The sequence below is a fragment of the Acanthopagrus latus genome, chromosome 19, assembly GCF_904848185.1.
Source record: "Acanthopagrus latus isolate v.2019 chromosome 19, fAcaLat1.1, whole genome shotgun sequence".
In the NCBI taxonomy this organism is placed as follows: Eukaryota; Metazoa; Chordata; class Actinopteri; order Spariformes; family Sparidae; genus Acanthopagrus; species Acanthopagrus latus.
In genome coordinates, this window is record NC_051057.1 from 6,844,693 (window position 1) to 6,861,103 (window position 16,411).

At 40.3% G+C, this 16,411-nt stretch overlaps 1 protein-coding gene across 5 annotated transcripts in view; it reads right to left on the bottom strand.

Annotated features, from left to right (window-relative positions):
- LOC119008605 (partitioning defective 3 homolog) overlaps positions 1–16,411 on the bottom strand; it is a 377,798-nt gene that overhangs the window by 249,931 nt on the left and 111,456 nt on the right. For all 5 annotated transcript variants that reach the window (XM_037079110.1, XM_037079112.1, XM_037079111.1 and 2 more), the window contains one exon: positions 48–232. In XM_037079110.1, the coding sequence (XP_036935005.1) occupies positions 48–232 (185 nt within the window). The remainder of the gene's footprint in view (positions 1–47; positions 233–16,411) is intronic.

Consider the following 16,411-nt stretch of genomic DNA (forward strand, 5'->3'; position numbering starts at 1 on the left):
GCTCATTTTAAAGAACCAATACATCACTGGCCAGATCTATATGTTACCTTTCGTTCCAGGCTGCCAGTGCCGCTGCTTGTGTTTGCTTTGTGGTTGTGCTTTTGGAATCCAGCTGTTGTGGACCAGCGAGCTGGGTTTTTTCTGGACGGTTCCTCCGGGCCCACCAGGACTTCTCCCGGAAGAAGGTCTGCCAAAGAAGGATCACTGCTGCGACGGACACGCAGAGGCATGTCTGTGATGGTTGAGAAAAAGGATGACAAAAGATGAGTGTTAGAATGAGAGAGCATAGGGGGCACAGCTGATTAAGGCAACATTAAAACAGTTACTACATATTGAGCAGATCACTTTCAACCACTTTTTGGGCCACTGTTCTGTCTGGTGGCCATAAAACCCCTACAGTATCTCCTTGACAACACAACATGTCAGCTGAGACATTGGAATTGGTGATTATAGTTTTGTTTCCATAAATGGTCTATTGAGCCGAAAAGGGAACATAGTACAACTCAAATATTAGAGGTTTGGTTTGGCTTGAACACTTGTATAGTGAAATAAATATACTTTCAATATACTTTCAGCTGGAAAATTACCCAGTTATTTAAAAAAAGTTAATGTAAGGAAAAAACTATGTCTGTGAAAACTGTCCAAACCCTTACATAGACTAGAAACTCCAAAAATAACAATTACAATCGTAATAGCAGCAAAACTGCTCATATATCATGTTCTGACTCTCAAGATAAGGGTCATTCCTAACTCCTACACTACTGACTGAGGCTAATTCTGGAAAGTCTCCCAGAATTGAAACTCACAACCAAAATTGCCCCGGCCAACAAACATACAGAAAAGTGCACAGGAAACACTGGTCCATGTTACAACTGCCACAGTGACCGATCTGCAGCTCGGTGTAAAGTTCTCATATTTTATCAGAGCTGCCAAGACAAGGAGAGAGAATGAAGTTGCTCCACATTTCACACTCCAGTTAAAAGATTCGGTGAGAAATCCTGCTGATGTGTGTTACACAGGGAAGACGGCAAAAATATCAGTAAAATGTGGTGTGAATCATCCGGATTTTCCCAAAAGGCCATATGGATTTGTTTATGACGCTCTAGCAGGCTGCGTTTTACACCCGTAATTATGCAAATAGTTGGGCAACCACCTGTCATCCATCGGTGGATCATTGCAGCGAGCATATGCCTGTGCTAAGCTTCCATCTGATACACCAGAGACATCTCTTAGCGGTGAAAGCATCGCATTCTAATCACGGCTTACGCTGTGCCGCAACTCGAGCGCGTTTAATACTGTGACAAGACTTGGGAGTTTTGAATGCTACTGTGAGTGTTTGTTGTGACCGCCTGCAGGGTAACCACAAAGACAGTAATAATTATGTGACTGAATTCACAAAAGTAAATGCGAAATCAGCTTGTCTTTGTTAGTGCCTTTGTACTCCAGACAGAAAATCTCTCTTTGCTTTCAATATTCTGCCAAACGCCAATCATCTCTAGAAGATTATGGTCAAGGTTCTATGGAACTGAACAATTCTTTTTTTTTCTTTTTCAGTATTTCACATAGTTTAGGTTCTACAGCACTTCCACATACAGTATAATGAAGTTGGCTGTATATGATTGCTTACTATACTTATGCAGCCTCAGGTAGAGCAGCCCAGCAGCTCAGAAATCAGGTTTACATCGGACGATTCAGCAATTTACAGTTCATGTCCAGTGCCAGCGGACATGCAGGAATTACAGACTATATGTAGCAGGATGAAATGTTGGTGTGTAGATCTCAGGATGATGGCTGAACGTGCCGCGTATTTTACTTTCACATCGAAGAATAGAGTGTTTTAGTTGCCTAACCCTAACTGTACATGATTTGCCAATGTCTTTCAATAACTTTAAACATAGCATAATTACAGAAGGCAAGAATTGGCACTGGATATAAAAAACTTTTAACATGGTCTGTGGCTTTCAATATCGGCGATCTTGCCTGGTGATATCAACTAGTCCTCCAGCTGAAAAGTCAAAGCATGTTGTTTGTCCATGCCCTCTGGAATGATGCATAGAAGCATTTTCTAAACTGACACCTCTGTCAGTGTGACAACCCATTTTTTCTTGGCCTTCAAAAACCTTTATTAATAAATATTGTTATTATTAAGTAATTGAATGACTCTGTTGTTCTTAAGAGGACAGTCTATAAATCAGAGAAAGTGATTTCATTTCTTTCGTTACATTTTACAGCAGTTTAATGGTGTTTAAACCACATTTAATGCATTGTGTAAATGTGTGCTATTGCTGGTCATTAACTTTAAGGTGTATGTCATAAACACCCTTCTTATTGTTGCCAACTTTACTGCTGGGTCTGAAAACGTTTCAGTCTCACTTGCCAGGCACCATATTTGGCTGATGCCAATGCAGAAACTTTGCGCCATCAACCTGTTCTTGTCAAAGAGATCTGTTGTCAGTAAGTCTCACAGCACAGTGCCCTCCCTCCACTATGAGCAGGGGGACTCTGGCAGGGACACTTCATATGCAAATACATCTAGAAACTTTTAAGAACATTCTCAGTAGCCAAGAAGTAGAGTTAGCGGCTTCAAACTATTTTCTTCTAAGTAACCCGAGTTAATAAAACTCTCTGGTTCTCATGAGAGAATCTTTGCTGCAACTCAAGTTCTCATGCAGTAGCAGGTATCTTGTTAAAAAAAACACACTTTCAAAGAAGCTTTCCCAACAATGTTAAGCTGATCTTCCTCTTTGCCAAACAACTCTGCACACAAAGACGATGCCAACACAGCTCACCAGCAGCTTTTAATATATTCTGTCCTCTGCTACAAATGTGTTTCATTTATTTTGACCGTTGTCTGTAGGCTTTCCTTTGAGGATGCTGGGAATTGAGTAAAGAAACCACAGCTAGCAGCCAGATGGCCAGTCATTGTGCGTTTAATCTTAAATTAGGTTGAGGATTCAATAATGGCATTTAATAGACCTTGCCCCCTCTCTGTAACTGCTGGTTCACATCCAGTTCAGGGCTCTAATGACGTTCACCTCAGACAGCGGGGGTAATTAACGTCCAGTATTATTGTGCATGACACAAATACAGAAAGACAGGGTGAGTGAGAGTGTGATTCACAGAGACAGGGATAGTATGAGAAGGAAAACGATGATTAAATGGCAACAAGTAAGGGATTATAACATACAGATGCTTGGAGATTGGATGGATCTAAAAACTTCACATCAAATCCCCATTTTGTATTTTCTACATCAGAATATTTTTTATTGAAGACTGTTTAATATAGTTTTGTTTTTCTGTGTATCTGTGTGGAAAGGAAGTTACACAAGATACTTGATGTGGATTAAAAGCCTTAGTTTATTTCCCAAAATACCTACAGGCTCAGCTCTTACTGGACGTTCATCCGAGTCTTTAGAAACTATGACAACATCGATCTTGCATTATGTAACATGATTGTTCCCAGATGCTCACAGAACAAAATATCCAGTGTGAGGGACAAACCATTTATTTGTATCATTTGAAAACTATGCTTTCTCAACATTAACACCAAATAACCAAAATCTTTAAAATAAAGAGATTTGGAAAAGCCTGCAGCTGAATATGAAAATGTCTATAAGTATTACATCATGTGTCAATAGAGAAGAACATGCAATTAAAGTCTACATATATAGACAGTAGACAAGGCCAGTCTCTACTCTGATTTCACAACAGTGATGCTGATCATGCTTTTCTTTACAGATTGAACAACCTCACAAATTAACATATGCATGAGGGAGATATCAAAAGGATTTACTTTGTGTGAGACACTCCTCCGACCCTCTTTGCACTATGAATCTATGCTTACACATCAACTAATAAAGTCTGGCTGTTTTACGATGCAACTGGCATCTAAACATTGACAAGGATAGCATATTCCCATTTAGTGAGGCTTCTCTTCAATAAAATGCAGATTCATCACAGGTACAAATCCATGCAGGATAAAATGATAAATAAGACAGTTGTTAAGGAATGTGTGCTTGCATGTGTGTACTCTGTTTAGAAGGTCACAATATGAAGAGTCCCCCCCCCCCTCCCCTCCCTGTTCTCCCTGACCAATTTTCCTCTACTTAATTTGTGATGGGATTATCCAGGCAACCAAGGGTTTGGTTGGTCCCACGTTTAATAACCAGCGCCACCACTTCAGACCGAGTCAGCCATCGATCCAGGCTGAAGAGGGAGCGAGACCATGGGGGGAGGCTGGCTAATAAGACGAGGCCCTAATCCAGCCCCTGTAGTGAGGGATTATGGCCAGGGCTCAGGGTCATAGAGATGTACACACACCATGATTCACTGCAGGGAGAGGTCAGACTCTCAAAGGGCTATTACCTTGTATTGCTTTGTCCTTTGTTTATCTTTCACACTCACCTTGTTTGGAGGAGAAAATATATTAGTTTTTGAATGAATCGCCATGGATAAAAGTGCTGCTGTATGCACAGTACCAAAGCCAATATTAAGGTCATTTAGTTTGACTTAATGTAGATTTTACAAATCTTAGAAAATCGCTGTATGTTAAATCAGCGCAAATCTAGAACTTTAGTGTGGGAACAGCTACTAATGTTTATTACTCTAATGGAACATGCAGCACAGTTTAAAATGTCTGGACCTATTTGCTGCATTTCCATGATGTTTCGCTGTTTGTCCACATGCCATCAGAAGCAGAAAACATTTTAGTGCAATGTCCAAACCATGTAAATGTGGTGTTTAAGTCTGTGAACAAAACATGACCCTATGACACAAATGACAGCCCAGTGAAAAGGGTGTGTTGGTCCAGTCAGGAAGGGGTTCGTGTTGTTTCCAAGTTCAACCTAAGAAATGCTTGCTTCCATTTTAACTGTCAGCATGAGGTCTTTTCACTGTCACAAAGAACCAGCATCAGCCATACTGAAAACAAATTAATTCATATGACAATATAACCACTTTCTAACAGTCTTTGACTGTAAGTAATATGCGTCTCAAGCTAAGTGACTTGTCAGAAAAAACATTAGGAAACACCAAGATTTATCTCAGAGAGAACGCTTTTCCTTTTTCTCAATGAAGCATTTGAGGTCTTCTTGAAAATGATATATACGTGTGTATATGTATATATATATATATATACATATATATATATATATATATATATATACACACACACATACATATATATGAAAGTAAAGGAGTCACTTATACCTTCTTGCCTGGGATGAATCTACACAGACAACCTGGTGACAATGTTTCCTGCAATTTCAAAGAAGTTGCATGGTGTGAAAATGTCAGAAACCTTTGACTCACACCACAAAAACACACCTCTAAAAATGTATGTACTTCCTCATAGCCGTCTCTGTAGAGTAACAATCAACACACTTCACTTTACCACATTTACCACAAGTTGCTCTTACAACGCAGCAAAATCAACTTCCAACTTAGTGGGGAAAGAGATGGGGGTCAACCCTAATGTATTAGCTGTGGAGGTTTCCAATCACTGAAATGGCTTGAAGTAAAAGAGAAAGGGTCCTCACTATACCTGGAGAGGAGGGAGTGGCCCGTCCCCCTGACTGGCTGCCAAGTGAAGGTAATGAAGTGAGTGCCACCAGCATACTGATAAGGTTACACAGAGGACACAGCAAGGAGGGACTGTGTGTCTGTATGTGTATTTGTTCTCTCATGTATTCTTATGGTGACCCACTGACCTCACAGGGATGAAATCACTTGCAAAATCCTGTGAGTACGTTCGGCCACTCCTTACTTGTACAAGGGATCATTTTAGATTTGTTAGGCTTAAACATTGGTTTTAACATTGTTGGGCCTTGATAAAGTCTATTTAATTAGGTTATATGCCATACCCTCTGCTAGGTCATAGCAGTTGACTCAAACAATATACCAGCTGTCCTTTGGCTACTGACCAACCTTTTCCCCAGATTTTTTGCAAATCCATATAGAAGTTATGCACCATTTTGCAATAAGCCCCTCCCACTGCTGTGCCCCCTTTTAACCAATAGGCATGAACATAATTACACATCTTCACGTAACCTCCGTCACAAAGTTCTGCCTCACAGGGTGACAGCTGTGGCTGCAATTGCTCAACATTTTTGGAACCTTTCTTGTCTTTCTGAAATCTGTGTCCAGCATACAAGGAATTCAGCCAAGGTAGAAACTAACACTTTCAACACTGTGTAAGAAACGTCAGGTCTTAGAGGACTTCTATCTAGACTCAACACATTTTTACTGACATTTATCATACAGGGAGAAATACACTGTCAAAGAGTACTTGCATCCTTCTCCCACATGCAAACTCCCCAATTATTCAGAATTCAGCATTGAAATGCTTCTTACTTTTCTTTAGTGGAACACAATTTCCTCCAATATCACTGATTTCACAGACACCTACAAGGAACAAAGGGAAGCCTGATGTCTTGAGGATGTCAAAATATAGAGGTAACCTAAACAAAGTCACACTGGGCTTGGAACTGCTTCAAAACTCTGAGGTTTGAAACTTTCAACTGGTGTTGCAGTAGGTGTGTGTCATCAGCTGTCAAATATATTAAAAGAACACATGCTATGACATCACCAGTCGGGCCGTGGCCACAAGTGCAAATTGCTGGCAAGATCGAAACAAAGGGCAGAGCAACGGCAAAAAAAACACTGCAGTTTATTTCCTGCAGTCTTCTGAATGATACAGGTGGAATTTGTTAATGTGGGTTAGAGGTTACAGAATAATTGAAATGCAGTCTTTACTAGTATTTAAATACACATGTGTGCAGTATAGTTAGAATATAGGCACTGTCAGCTGACCAGATATGAATGCTGTCTGGTCTGTGAACAGGGTATTTTCCCTTGTGGCCTTCTGGCCCTGGCATACGTCCAGTCCATGCTTTCACATCGAACTGATTTAAATATAAATGCCAAGCAACCATGCCTTCATGAAATGTCTAAAAGCTTTTTTTTTTTTTTTCCTGGGATACTTTGAATACGTCAAGCCACAGCCAGTTCACTGTCTGAATAAATTATGGCACTGAGCCATTTTAACTCTCTTCTCCAACCACTGACTACATATTGATGCCCCTTGTGTGTGGAAAGGGGGGATTTCTACTAAATACACCCTGACTTGAACCATCCACGGGGGGACAAAAAGTTCCTATTTGGTGGGAGCATACAGTTCTGGAGTGGTGGGAACCAGCACTGCGGAGAAGCAGATGAAATATGTAAGAGACTTAAAAAGGATGTTGGTCAACCAAAGTCCAAACAGGGTCGACAACACCACTCAGCGTGCTTCTGTGAAGTGTTTAGCAAACTCTAATCTGATGTACTGTCAGAGACGAGACGAGACAAAGTTTGAATAAACGTCAACTGTTGACCTTTACAAAGAGTGGCAGATACAATCCAATAGATGGATAGATGGAAAAGCACTTTAAAGCAAAGGGTCAATTAAGAAAACAAAACTCCTACTAGGCTTCAGAGCTAAGTGCCCAACTGTCTATACATTGCGTGTGTGTCTGTACATGTGCGTCTATGCATATGTATACATATTGAATGCAGACTTGTGTATGTTTGGCCTTTCATGTACATGTACATGTGTGCATACAAATCCATATTTGACATTTTTATGTGTTGTTTGTTGTTTTTCTAAACAAATCCTTTAAAGCATATTGTGTTATTCTGACAGACACATGTGACTGGCAGCCCCCCTCTTTCATTTTCATTTCACACCAAAAACTCTGAGACCAAATCAGTCAATAAGCAAACATTTGCAGACCATAATAAAATAAACCATGATAAAACGCTTAAGATTGAATAAAAACATCATTCATTGCTTAAAGTATAAAGAAAATCCAACATTATCTTGCTTCTTTGTCAATTTTCTATTTACCAGTGCACCAGCTGGTTCATCCACAAAAGGACCTGTTTGTAGAGAAATCATAATAAACGCTTGTCCTCCATTCTGTTTACAGATTACAGAAGGGTAGGTTGTTCACACAGCAGCCTCCTCTGTCTAACTGGTCTAAAATATCACTTGACTGGCTGTGTACCCATTACAGCAAAGAATCTCCACCTCTTTTGGTAGAAGACATTACTGATAAATCTCTGTGTGAGGACTATATATCAGCTCTAGTATATATCACAGAACTGTTTGAGACAAACATTTTGTCCTAAATGTGGTCTGAGTAAAAAAATACTTTTTATCAGTTGCATGAGGGTTAAATAACTAAACAAACATGTACCCGAGAAGTTCTACTCATTCAGAATTTCTACAAAGACAAATGTCGTACATCAATCATATCAGTTTGTGTTGTTGGGTATGATATCCCATCGCAGTCTCTCAGTCAAACGCAAGCCGGAGAGCTGTATTCCCACACGGCTGCTGAGTCAACCGTCCTGTTTTCATTTTGACCAAGAAATAGAGAGAGACGGAGACTGATTCTTTTCACCTGACAGAAAGACAATACAGACTATTTACTTGCGAGAGGCAGGAGAGGATGTCAGCCTTCCTCAGGTCCTCAGAGATGAGGCCTCCAGCAGCAGACACATAGACACTTCAACAACAATAACGAAAATGTGTGTGTGGATGTGTTCGTGCTGCTCCTAGACAGTTTCCCCAGACAATGACGATCTTCAAGAGGAGGAGAGGAGTGCAGTTTACTCCCCAAATCAAACCTGACTCATCTAGGTCGAGACTCTACTCACACTAAGAACCCAGGGAGTAACACAGCTAGTGTTGTAGCTACTGCTGTGCATGCGTGCATATGTGTTTAGCGCACACAAATACAAAAACATGCACGTGAGTATGGATTGCCTTTATGCGCAGTTTTCTTTTGACTGTTGGACAGTTAATGTATATTTGGGGTCAGGTGTTCAGACTTGATCTCAGCACAAGGAAAGCTCCACAAGAAGCTTTGGGAATATTAAGTTAATTTAGTGATATTCAGATTGATTTTGATATACATACAATACAAATTCAATTTTCCACATTGTTCCCATTTACTGCCTTTTGCAATTGTAGCACAATAAATTATTCTTAGTTTTCTACTTCACAGTTCCTTATCCATTTCCCCCAAAATAAAACAATCTAATGAAAATCGCCTAACAAAATGGGATCAGCCGCATTACAACACTCGAACTCCATCCCGACTTAGACCAGACTCATGGAGACTGCCCTCTATAGCGAGGCCTCTGGGGAGTTGCTAATCAGCAAACCAAACAACCCTCAGTCGGCCCTGAATCAGGAGGCAGCAGCACCTTCCATGTAAACACCATTTTGTGTGTTTCTCCATTACGGTCAGTCTGGAGGTACAGGCTCTAAGAGAAAAGGGGCTATAAATCTCACTCAGCCTGATATGTGGCCAAGTCGCTCATGATTAAAAACACCACTCTGAAAATATCCTGAGCCAGCCAGGAGTGGTAGAAGACAGAGGCACAGCCAAAGCGACCAAATACATCTTAGAATTCAGGTTGGTTGGCCAAACAATGTGTGACTTCCGCAATAAATGTCAAAAACACCGACAGTGCTGAGATAAATAAAGACTTCTCCTAAATGTAATTTCAGTGAGGGGAGATTACTTCAGTCAACTTCAGGGTGTCAGTCTGTAAAATCTGCAGTAAAACCAGACCTGCTCAGGTCCACACAGCTTTAAATAGCTGCTGAGCCACACTAAACAATTGTATTAATATGGCTTCCACTGGTGATCCTCCATTTCTTTTTTGTACACTGCCTTGACAGTTGAAAACTGGACACAATAGGCACAACATGTTGCCCATCAGTAGCTAAAATACATATTTCACACATACGGGACCAACATCAACACAGCAGAGCCAGAGATGTCAACTTGTACACCACACATTCTTCTTCTTTTTAACATCCTAGGTCCTACACTACCCACAATGCTACTCAGCCATCAACTATCAAGTTGTTTATTTATATAAGCGTCTACAATAGATTTTTTCCACAGTGTGCCACTGTGACTTTGTAGAAAAGTTCCTTAATCTTTCATGACAAAAAGAGTTTCCTTCTTAAATCTCTAAACAAGCCTAAATTGTCTCAGATTTAATTGTCACGGCCAGTGTGTGAGCAGAAACTGGAGGCTGATGAGTGAGTGAATGAATTTCAGTTTCTGGCAGGTCAGACAGCATCTGAAGCATGGAGTTCGTCCCGCTGCAGTTTCCAGACAGCACGTACACAAAATCCATATTGCCAACATTTCAGCCACGAGAATGTCTTCCTCTGCTCGGAACACAAACATTTTCACTTCAGCTGCTCTTTTCAGAAAAGATGACAAATGCAAACTTCTCCCAGACTCGCTAACTTTTTTTTTCCGGACCCTTTGATGATTTATTGGGAAAAACAGAAAGTTATTTGGTGTGCAAGATGAGAGGAGTGCTGCTGGAGGAGTGATATGGGCGCTGGTGTGAGGCCCGCACTGTTCAATGGACGGAGACATTTCTGGTTAAAAGCTTCCTGCTGCGAGCCGACACTGAGTACATATGCTAATCTCAAAAAAGCTCACCCACACAGAAATCCATTTCTGATCGTGTGCACGCACACAACAGCACGTATGAGATCAGAGCGGTTTACACGCAACAAGTCAAAGCGTATCAGAGAGGCGTTCTTTCTTTAATGCAGAGCAGAGCGACAAAGGCAAAACAGAGAAAAAGGAGTCAGCTCTGCTCAGTATAATGGGAGGAACTTCTATTATGACTGTTTGAGAAGTGAATACAAGCTCCGGAGGAACAGATGGTATTGTGATGTTCATACTCCCTGTTTTGGATATGCATCACTCTGATCTGTCACACACTATTATAAAAGCACATGAGGTTTTCATACAGATTCGAGGCAGGGGATGATGAGAGGGAAGCAGGGGTGTAGAAACGTCAAGCTTTTTTCTCTGTAGGTATGTAAATCGCCCACTGATGGCAATGACTCATTTGGGCAACAAGGTGGCATAGTGTGTACGGAGAAAACATCATCAGTCTTGCCAGTAGTTGCTGTTAATGACTCCCAAAATAATATGTGGATAGTTGGAGTAAATTGCGCTTTTATGGGAATTTTAAAAGAGTCACAGGGTGACAACTGGTTAAAGTTGATATGTGTGGCACTTAAACATCAATAAATCATTACTACAGTCACTCTACACTACTTTTTACATCATATGGCACTAGGTCGGATTTCACAGAGAATCAACTGGATCGTGTCAGGGCAGTGAAAAGAGACTGCTTCACATCTCCCAACAGGAAAAAAAGGTGACAGTCTTTCAGTGCAAGCATGGTTCAGGCTACAGTTTCTTGCATTTGTGGATGGAGACAGTCAGAGGTCTCAACCGAGGTCCAAAGTTGCTTACAGCAATGGCACAACATGACCCCACAGTAAGAGGTATAGAATGATGAAATATGCAAGTAATACCTCAGCAATTGCACAGCGCTTGAAGTACTAAAACCATGATCATTGGGCTGAAAAGCATGAAGCAAAACTTCTTTTTTTTTGTCAGAGTTTGTAGTTCTCTGGACACACACATATTTCCACTTACAAAAGTTAAAGAAAGCATAAGACTCACTCTTACTTGTTCCATCATGTAGAGATGGAAGCTAGCTTACTATTTAATTTCACAACATATTCAGTTATCATAGGCCAGGTTTGTAAATTGGTGTAACTGCTGTAAGCAGTGATCCTGTCACATGTAAACTAACAGTAAGCTTAGCTCTTGTTTGACTGGTCAGACACTGTGGATTGTGGGAATACAAGGTCCAAGATGAGACGAAAAGCACACAAATGGGGATTTTTATCAAATGTTAAGTGATATCTGCCTTAACATAACAATATGAAGGTTTCTAAATCCAAAGCTGTACAAGAATATACTGTATTGCAAGTTCAAATATTTCAGGGCGAAAATGAAATGTTGACGGTGAACAGTTTACTGATCCATTCATTATAGACCAATCTTTCCAGATATGTTAATTGACAACATTTCCTCACACTGTTAATAGAAAATGCAATCACTGCAGTGTTTTGTCTAGCCCTAAATATATTTGGTGTTGCAGATTAGTTGTGTACAGGCTTGGAGACAGAGAGAAAATAAGTAAACAGAACTGAAAGAGCTGCCCCATAGTTCTTAAGAAATTTACCACCCTAACTAATTTGAAAATGTAACTAAATCCTATTCATTATATATATATATATATATATATATATATATATATATATATATATATATATATATATATATATATATATATATATATATATATATATATATATATATATATATATATATATATATATATATATATATATATATATATATATATATTTTTTTTTTTTTTTTTTTTTACAAATATGCCTTGACAGGACACCCTATTTTCACTAAAAGCTTTCTAAAAAGAAGAAAAAGGCTTCATCTAATTTCTTACGCAATTGGAGCTGTTTGGCAAAGGCAGCTCTGGTATCAGCTTCAAGGCACAGAGAAGACAGTTGGCAAGGTTTGAGGTAAATCAAAGCAACTACTGTCTAAATGATGAACCATTCAGCAAGCAAGGTGGTTGTTTGCTGAAACATTGCCCTAAAATGAGGGGGCACCCAGATTTGGACTGGGGACATCCTGATCGGCAGTCAAATGCTCTACCACTGAGCTACACTGTTCCCAAGCCTCACTATTGGGAGATACTATGAGTCAAATTTGCAGTGCAAAGCTGGAAGAAAATTCAACCCCTCTTTTAAAACTGCATCGATCCTGCTAGAATAAGACAGTAAAACACAAACCAGCTCCAGTGTGTTTTACTGTAGCTGACCATGTCCATGAAAACAGAAGACTTCTCTTCTTCTGAGATCAATTAAGATTATTACTGTTAATACAAATGTGATTCAATGTCAAATATAATCATCTGCAATTTATAAGAGTAAATGCAAACCACTTCTCACACTAGATTTGGTTATTAGGGTTTTTTTCTGCAGTGGGGGGAGTTTGCAATGCTTCCTCTTTTTCATCAGTGTGTTTCTGCTGCTTCCTGTGGGTGAATAAAAACATTTCAACACATATTAATAATGTATAATTTAAATCTATGCCAAAAGATAGGGAACAGCTTGTTCCTCCTATCCAAACATTCCAGACTCAGTACTTCAGTCCAACACGCCAACATGTGGTTTCTAAATGTTTGCATGGGTAGCATAAAGGAAGTCCGCAGGGTAGTCACTGCACATTGTCAGATGAATTTGCCCTTAATGCTCAAATGGCTGGCAGAGACCATTCCATGAGAAGGAAAAAAAAAACAATAAATCAAGCAGAGCAGGGAAAACTGTTTTGCTTTGATCAAAGCTATGATTGTGAGCCAAAGTAAGTACTCTGAAAGTGATCATGTTTGTGGGAAGATGGGAATGCGGTAGGGGAGTGTTCTGGGATTTCCACAGTGCTTTGGGGTGGATTGTATCTTGGTGGATCTGATGAAAAACAGGAGGAGGGGATGTAGAGGGAGGCAGACTTTCTGTAGCTGTGGCCAAGATGATGCATCTCTCTTTCTCTCTCACAAGCAAGCTAGGACCAGTTACATCATTATTCATGAACACTACAAAAATATTAATTGTGTTGCCTTACTTCCTAATGACATGGGTTTTTACTGCTTTGTGTGTCGCTTGGTGAGTGTGTTAATGTGCAGCAAAAATAATACAAATTTTGTTTTTTGTTTTTTGTTTTTTGTTTGTTTTTTTTAACTAGCACATCCCAGCAGTGAGATTTTTAAACTGATACCAGTGTAAATCAACTTTTTAATTACTGTCCAAAATTCTTGATATTTGGGAGAGGATTTGTTGTGGATACATCTCTACCTACAAACCAACAAAATTAGCTTTCCTGTAATAATTTTAGGTTATGAGTTGCATTTTATGACTGCATGTGTAGTGTGTTAATGTGTATGTGCTCATCTGTGAACAGGCACACCTTTAATAATGAAAACAATTAGCCCACACTGTCTGTATACAGGCACACAACAATGCTCCCCTGTCGTCTGCCTGTAGGCATTAGCATGCGTGACTAAATACATGTCTGCCTGCAGTTTTTGTGTGTGAACATATGCGTGTTTTTGGCTGCCTGCATGTGCCCTCACATGCCTCTGAGTGCCTCCCTCACATGTGCTCTGAAGCAGACAAAGTTCGCAGGTGACCTCCCTGTGGAAGACAATGAAACGGATCGGTGTAGGAGCGAGAGAGGGCGGGGGCCTCTTACGCAGAGGGCTAATGAAGTGGGCGGAGGAGTCGTGAGGCTGTTTGCAAGTCCACTGGGATGAAGAGCCTGGAGACAAAGGGATGCTAAACACCCGTGGGCCTTTGTGGACTTAACATTCTGAGACCAGGAGGCATTGCCCTTGGCTAGTCTGACCTGCTTTTGACCTGTCACACGCAATGTAAATGTACCACACAGGTTCTCGGTGAGGGGGAACATAAAGACCCAGTTTGAGTTTATAATCGCTGTACATTTATAGTTAAATCACTTAAGAAAAACATTCTAAACTTGAATCAACAGGAAAACATCAGTAATTATGCTTTTCATCCTGAGATGTAATCTATGTAATTGTTTCAGTGATGTGTTTTTAGATAGCCAACTCTTTCTGCATTTTTTATACTAGCACTTTTTGTTCGACTATTCCTCATTTTGGGTTTCCTAAAGACATATTTTGTAAGTTCACCACATAAGTGGGAGTACTGATATCCAGTGAATTGCATGAATAGAAAAATAATTACTATTTACAAGCAAAATAATTTGGGGAAGTGAAAAGGGAAGAGAAATATAAGATCAGTGTAATGATTTTGAGTTTACAGACAGAGACAGGCAGAGAGTAAATCAATTTGTTCATTAATGACAGAAGGGAGGACTATTGAAAACCTCAAGCTCTCATTTAGTTTATTGAATTAATTTAAGGCTCTGCTTGTGCCCTGGCAAAATAAAGATTATATTTATAGTCTTCATGGTAACTGACTGAGAAAAAGACATGCAGTACTCTTTCCAAATCTTTGTGGAAAAGCAAGACAAGGAAAGGTCAGATGACTCTGTCAAGTCTGCAATCAAATTTCCTGCTAACACTTCCTGTCTCTGCAAAGTCTCAGCCCCAGGACAATCACTCAGTGCAGTGCCACTGTGACTAGAATGTATCTCAACACTACATAAATATTTAAGCATTAACGTAGTGAATAAACAAACTGTACATTAAGAGCTGTCTGAGAAAGCTGAAGTGGACGGATATGCCGTATGTCAGATACTGACAGGCAGACGCATCATTCTTCTAGATGTCTTTTCTGCTAAGTGTCTTTGGTTCTGAGATGACACCAGAGACAGTGCAAACAAACTCTGGCTCTGTTCCCATGCTCCCTGTCACAGGGTTACAGCCAGCCACCACTTGAGTCTGTTTCTGCATGTCGGAAAGTGTTAATGACTTTGTTTCCCAATCAAGACCTCAGTGCTCCTCTGTTGCTTTAAGTGTGACACAAGTGACCTGCAGAACTGATCCCAGCGTGGCTCAGGAAGTAATAAAGCAGTCAACAAACTCTCTCTCTCTCTCTGTCTCTCTCACATACACACACACACACACTCCACATGATTCAACTGTCTGGCTATGGCTTTATTGGGATCCTGGCAGAAGTAATAATAGGAACAGAACTGGTAGCACATTCCCAGCAGTGCTGAGTGAAGACTTTTACTACTCCAAGCACTTCACACTTCATTACCAAAACACTGTCTTCGCCATTTAACAGTGCCGGCCGTTGCAATAATTAGCTGTAAGAAGCCCTGGGATGGTATTATAACAGTATGAGCGTTTTTATTAGTAATATTCCAAGCAACTGTGAACGCCCACTCCTCAGCAGTTTAAACACCCACTCTGGGCCCTCCCTCTCTCTCCCTCTATAAGCGTGAGTATGATTTAGAGTTGACATAACTAATAGCCTCTCCACTAACTCAGGTAGAGGAGGGCAGTTCACAGTCTCCTGAGGGCTGGTGGGCTTAAAAAGTGCTTTCAGCGCGCTAATGATGAGCTCGCTATCCCGACGTCCTCAATGCTGAGTGTGTACTCAACTCAGACGCTACTTTGAGAGGTGTGATGCACAGTCGGAGTGGTTGTGGATTGTTGTTGAAGAAGGGCTGAGTAGGTCATCGAAGGCCATCATGACATAAACACATCTATCTGCTCTTTTATATGCCTACAGTGGCAACACACCATGATCAACATTGTACATTCCCCCTGATAGATAGAACAACAGTGCTCTGCATACACAGCCTTTATAACACAGGGGGGTGCATGGGTGAAAATTAAACATGTATCTTTTTAAAGTTAAATAAACCTCCAGGTCCTATCAGGTGTTACCTGAGAAAATAAGCATGGCATTACGCCGCATAGTGCCATGACACTCCAAAGTAGGAAAGAG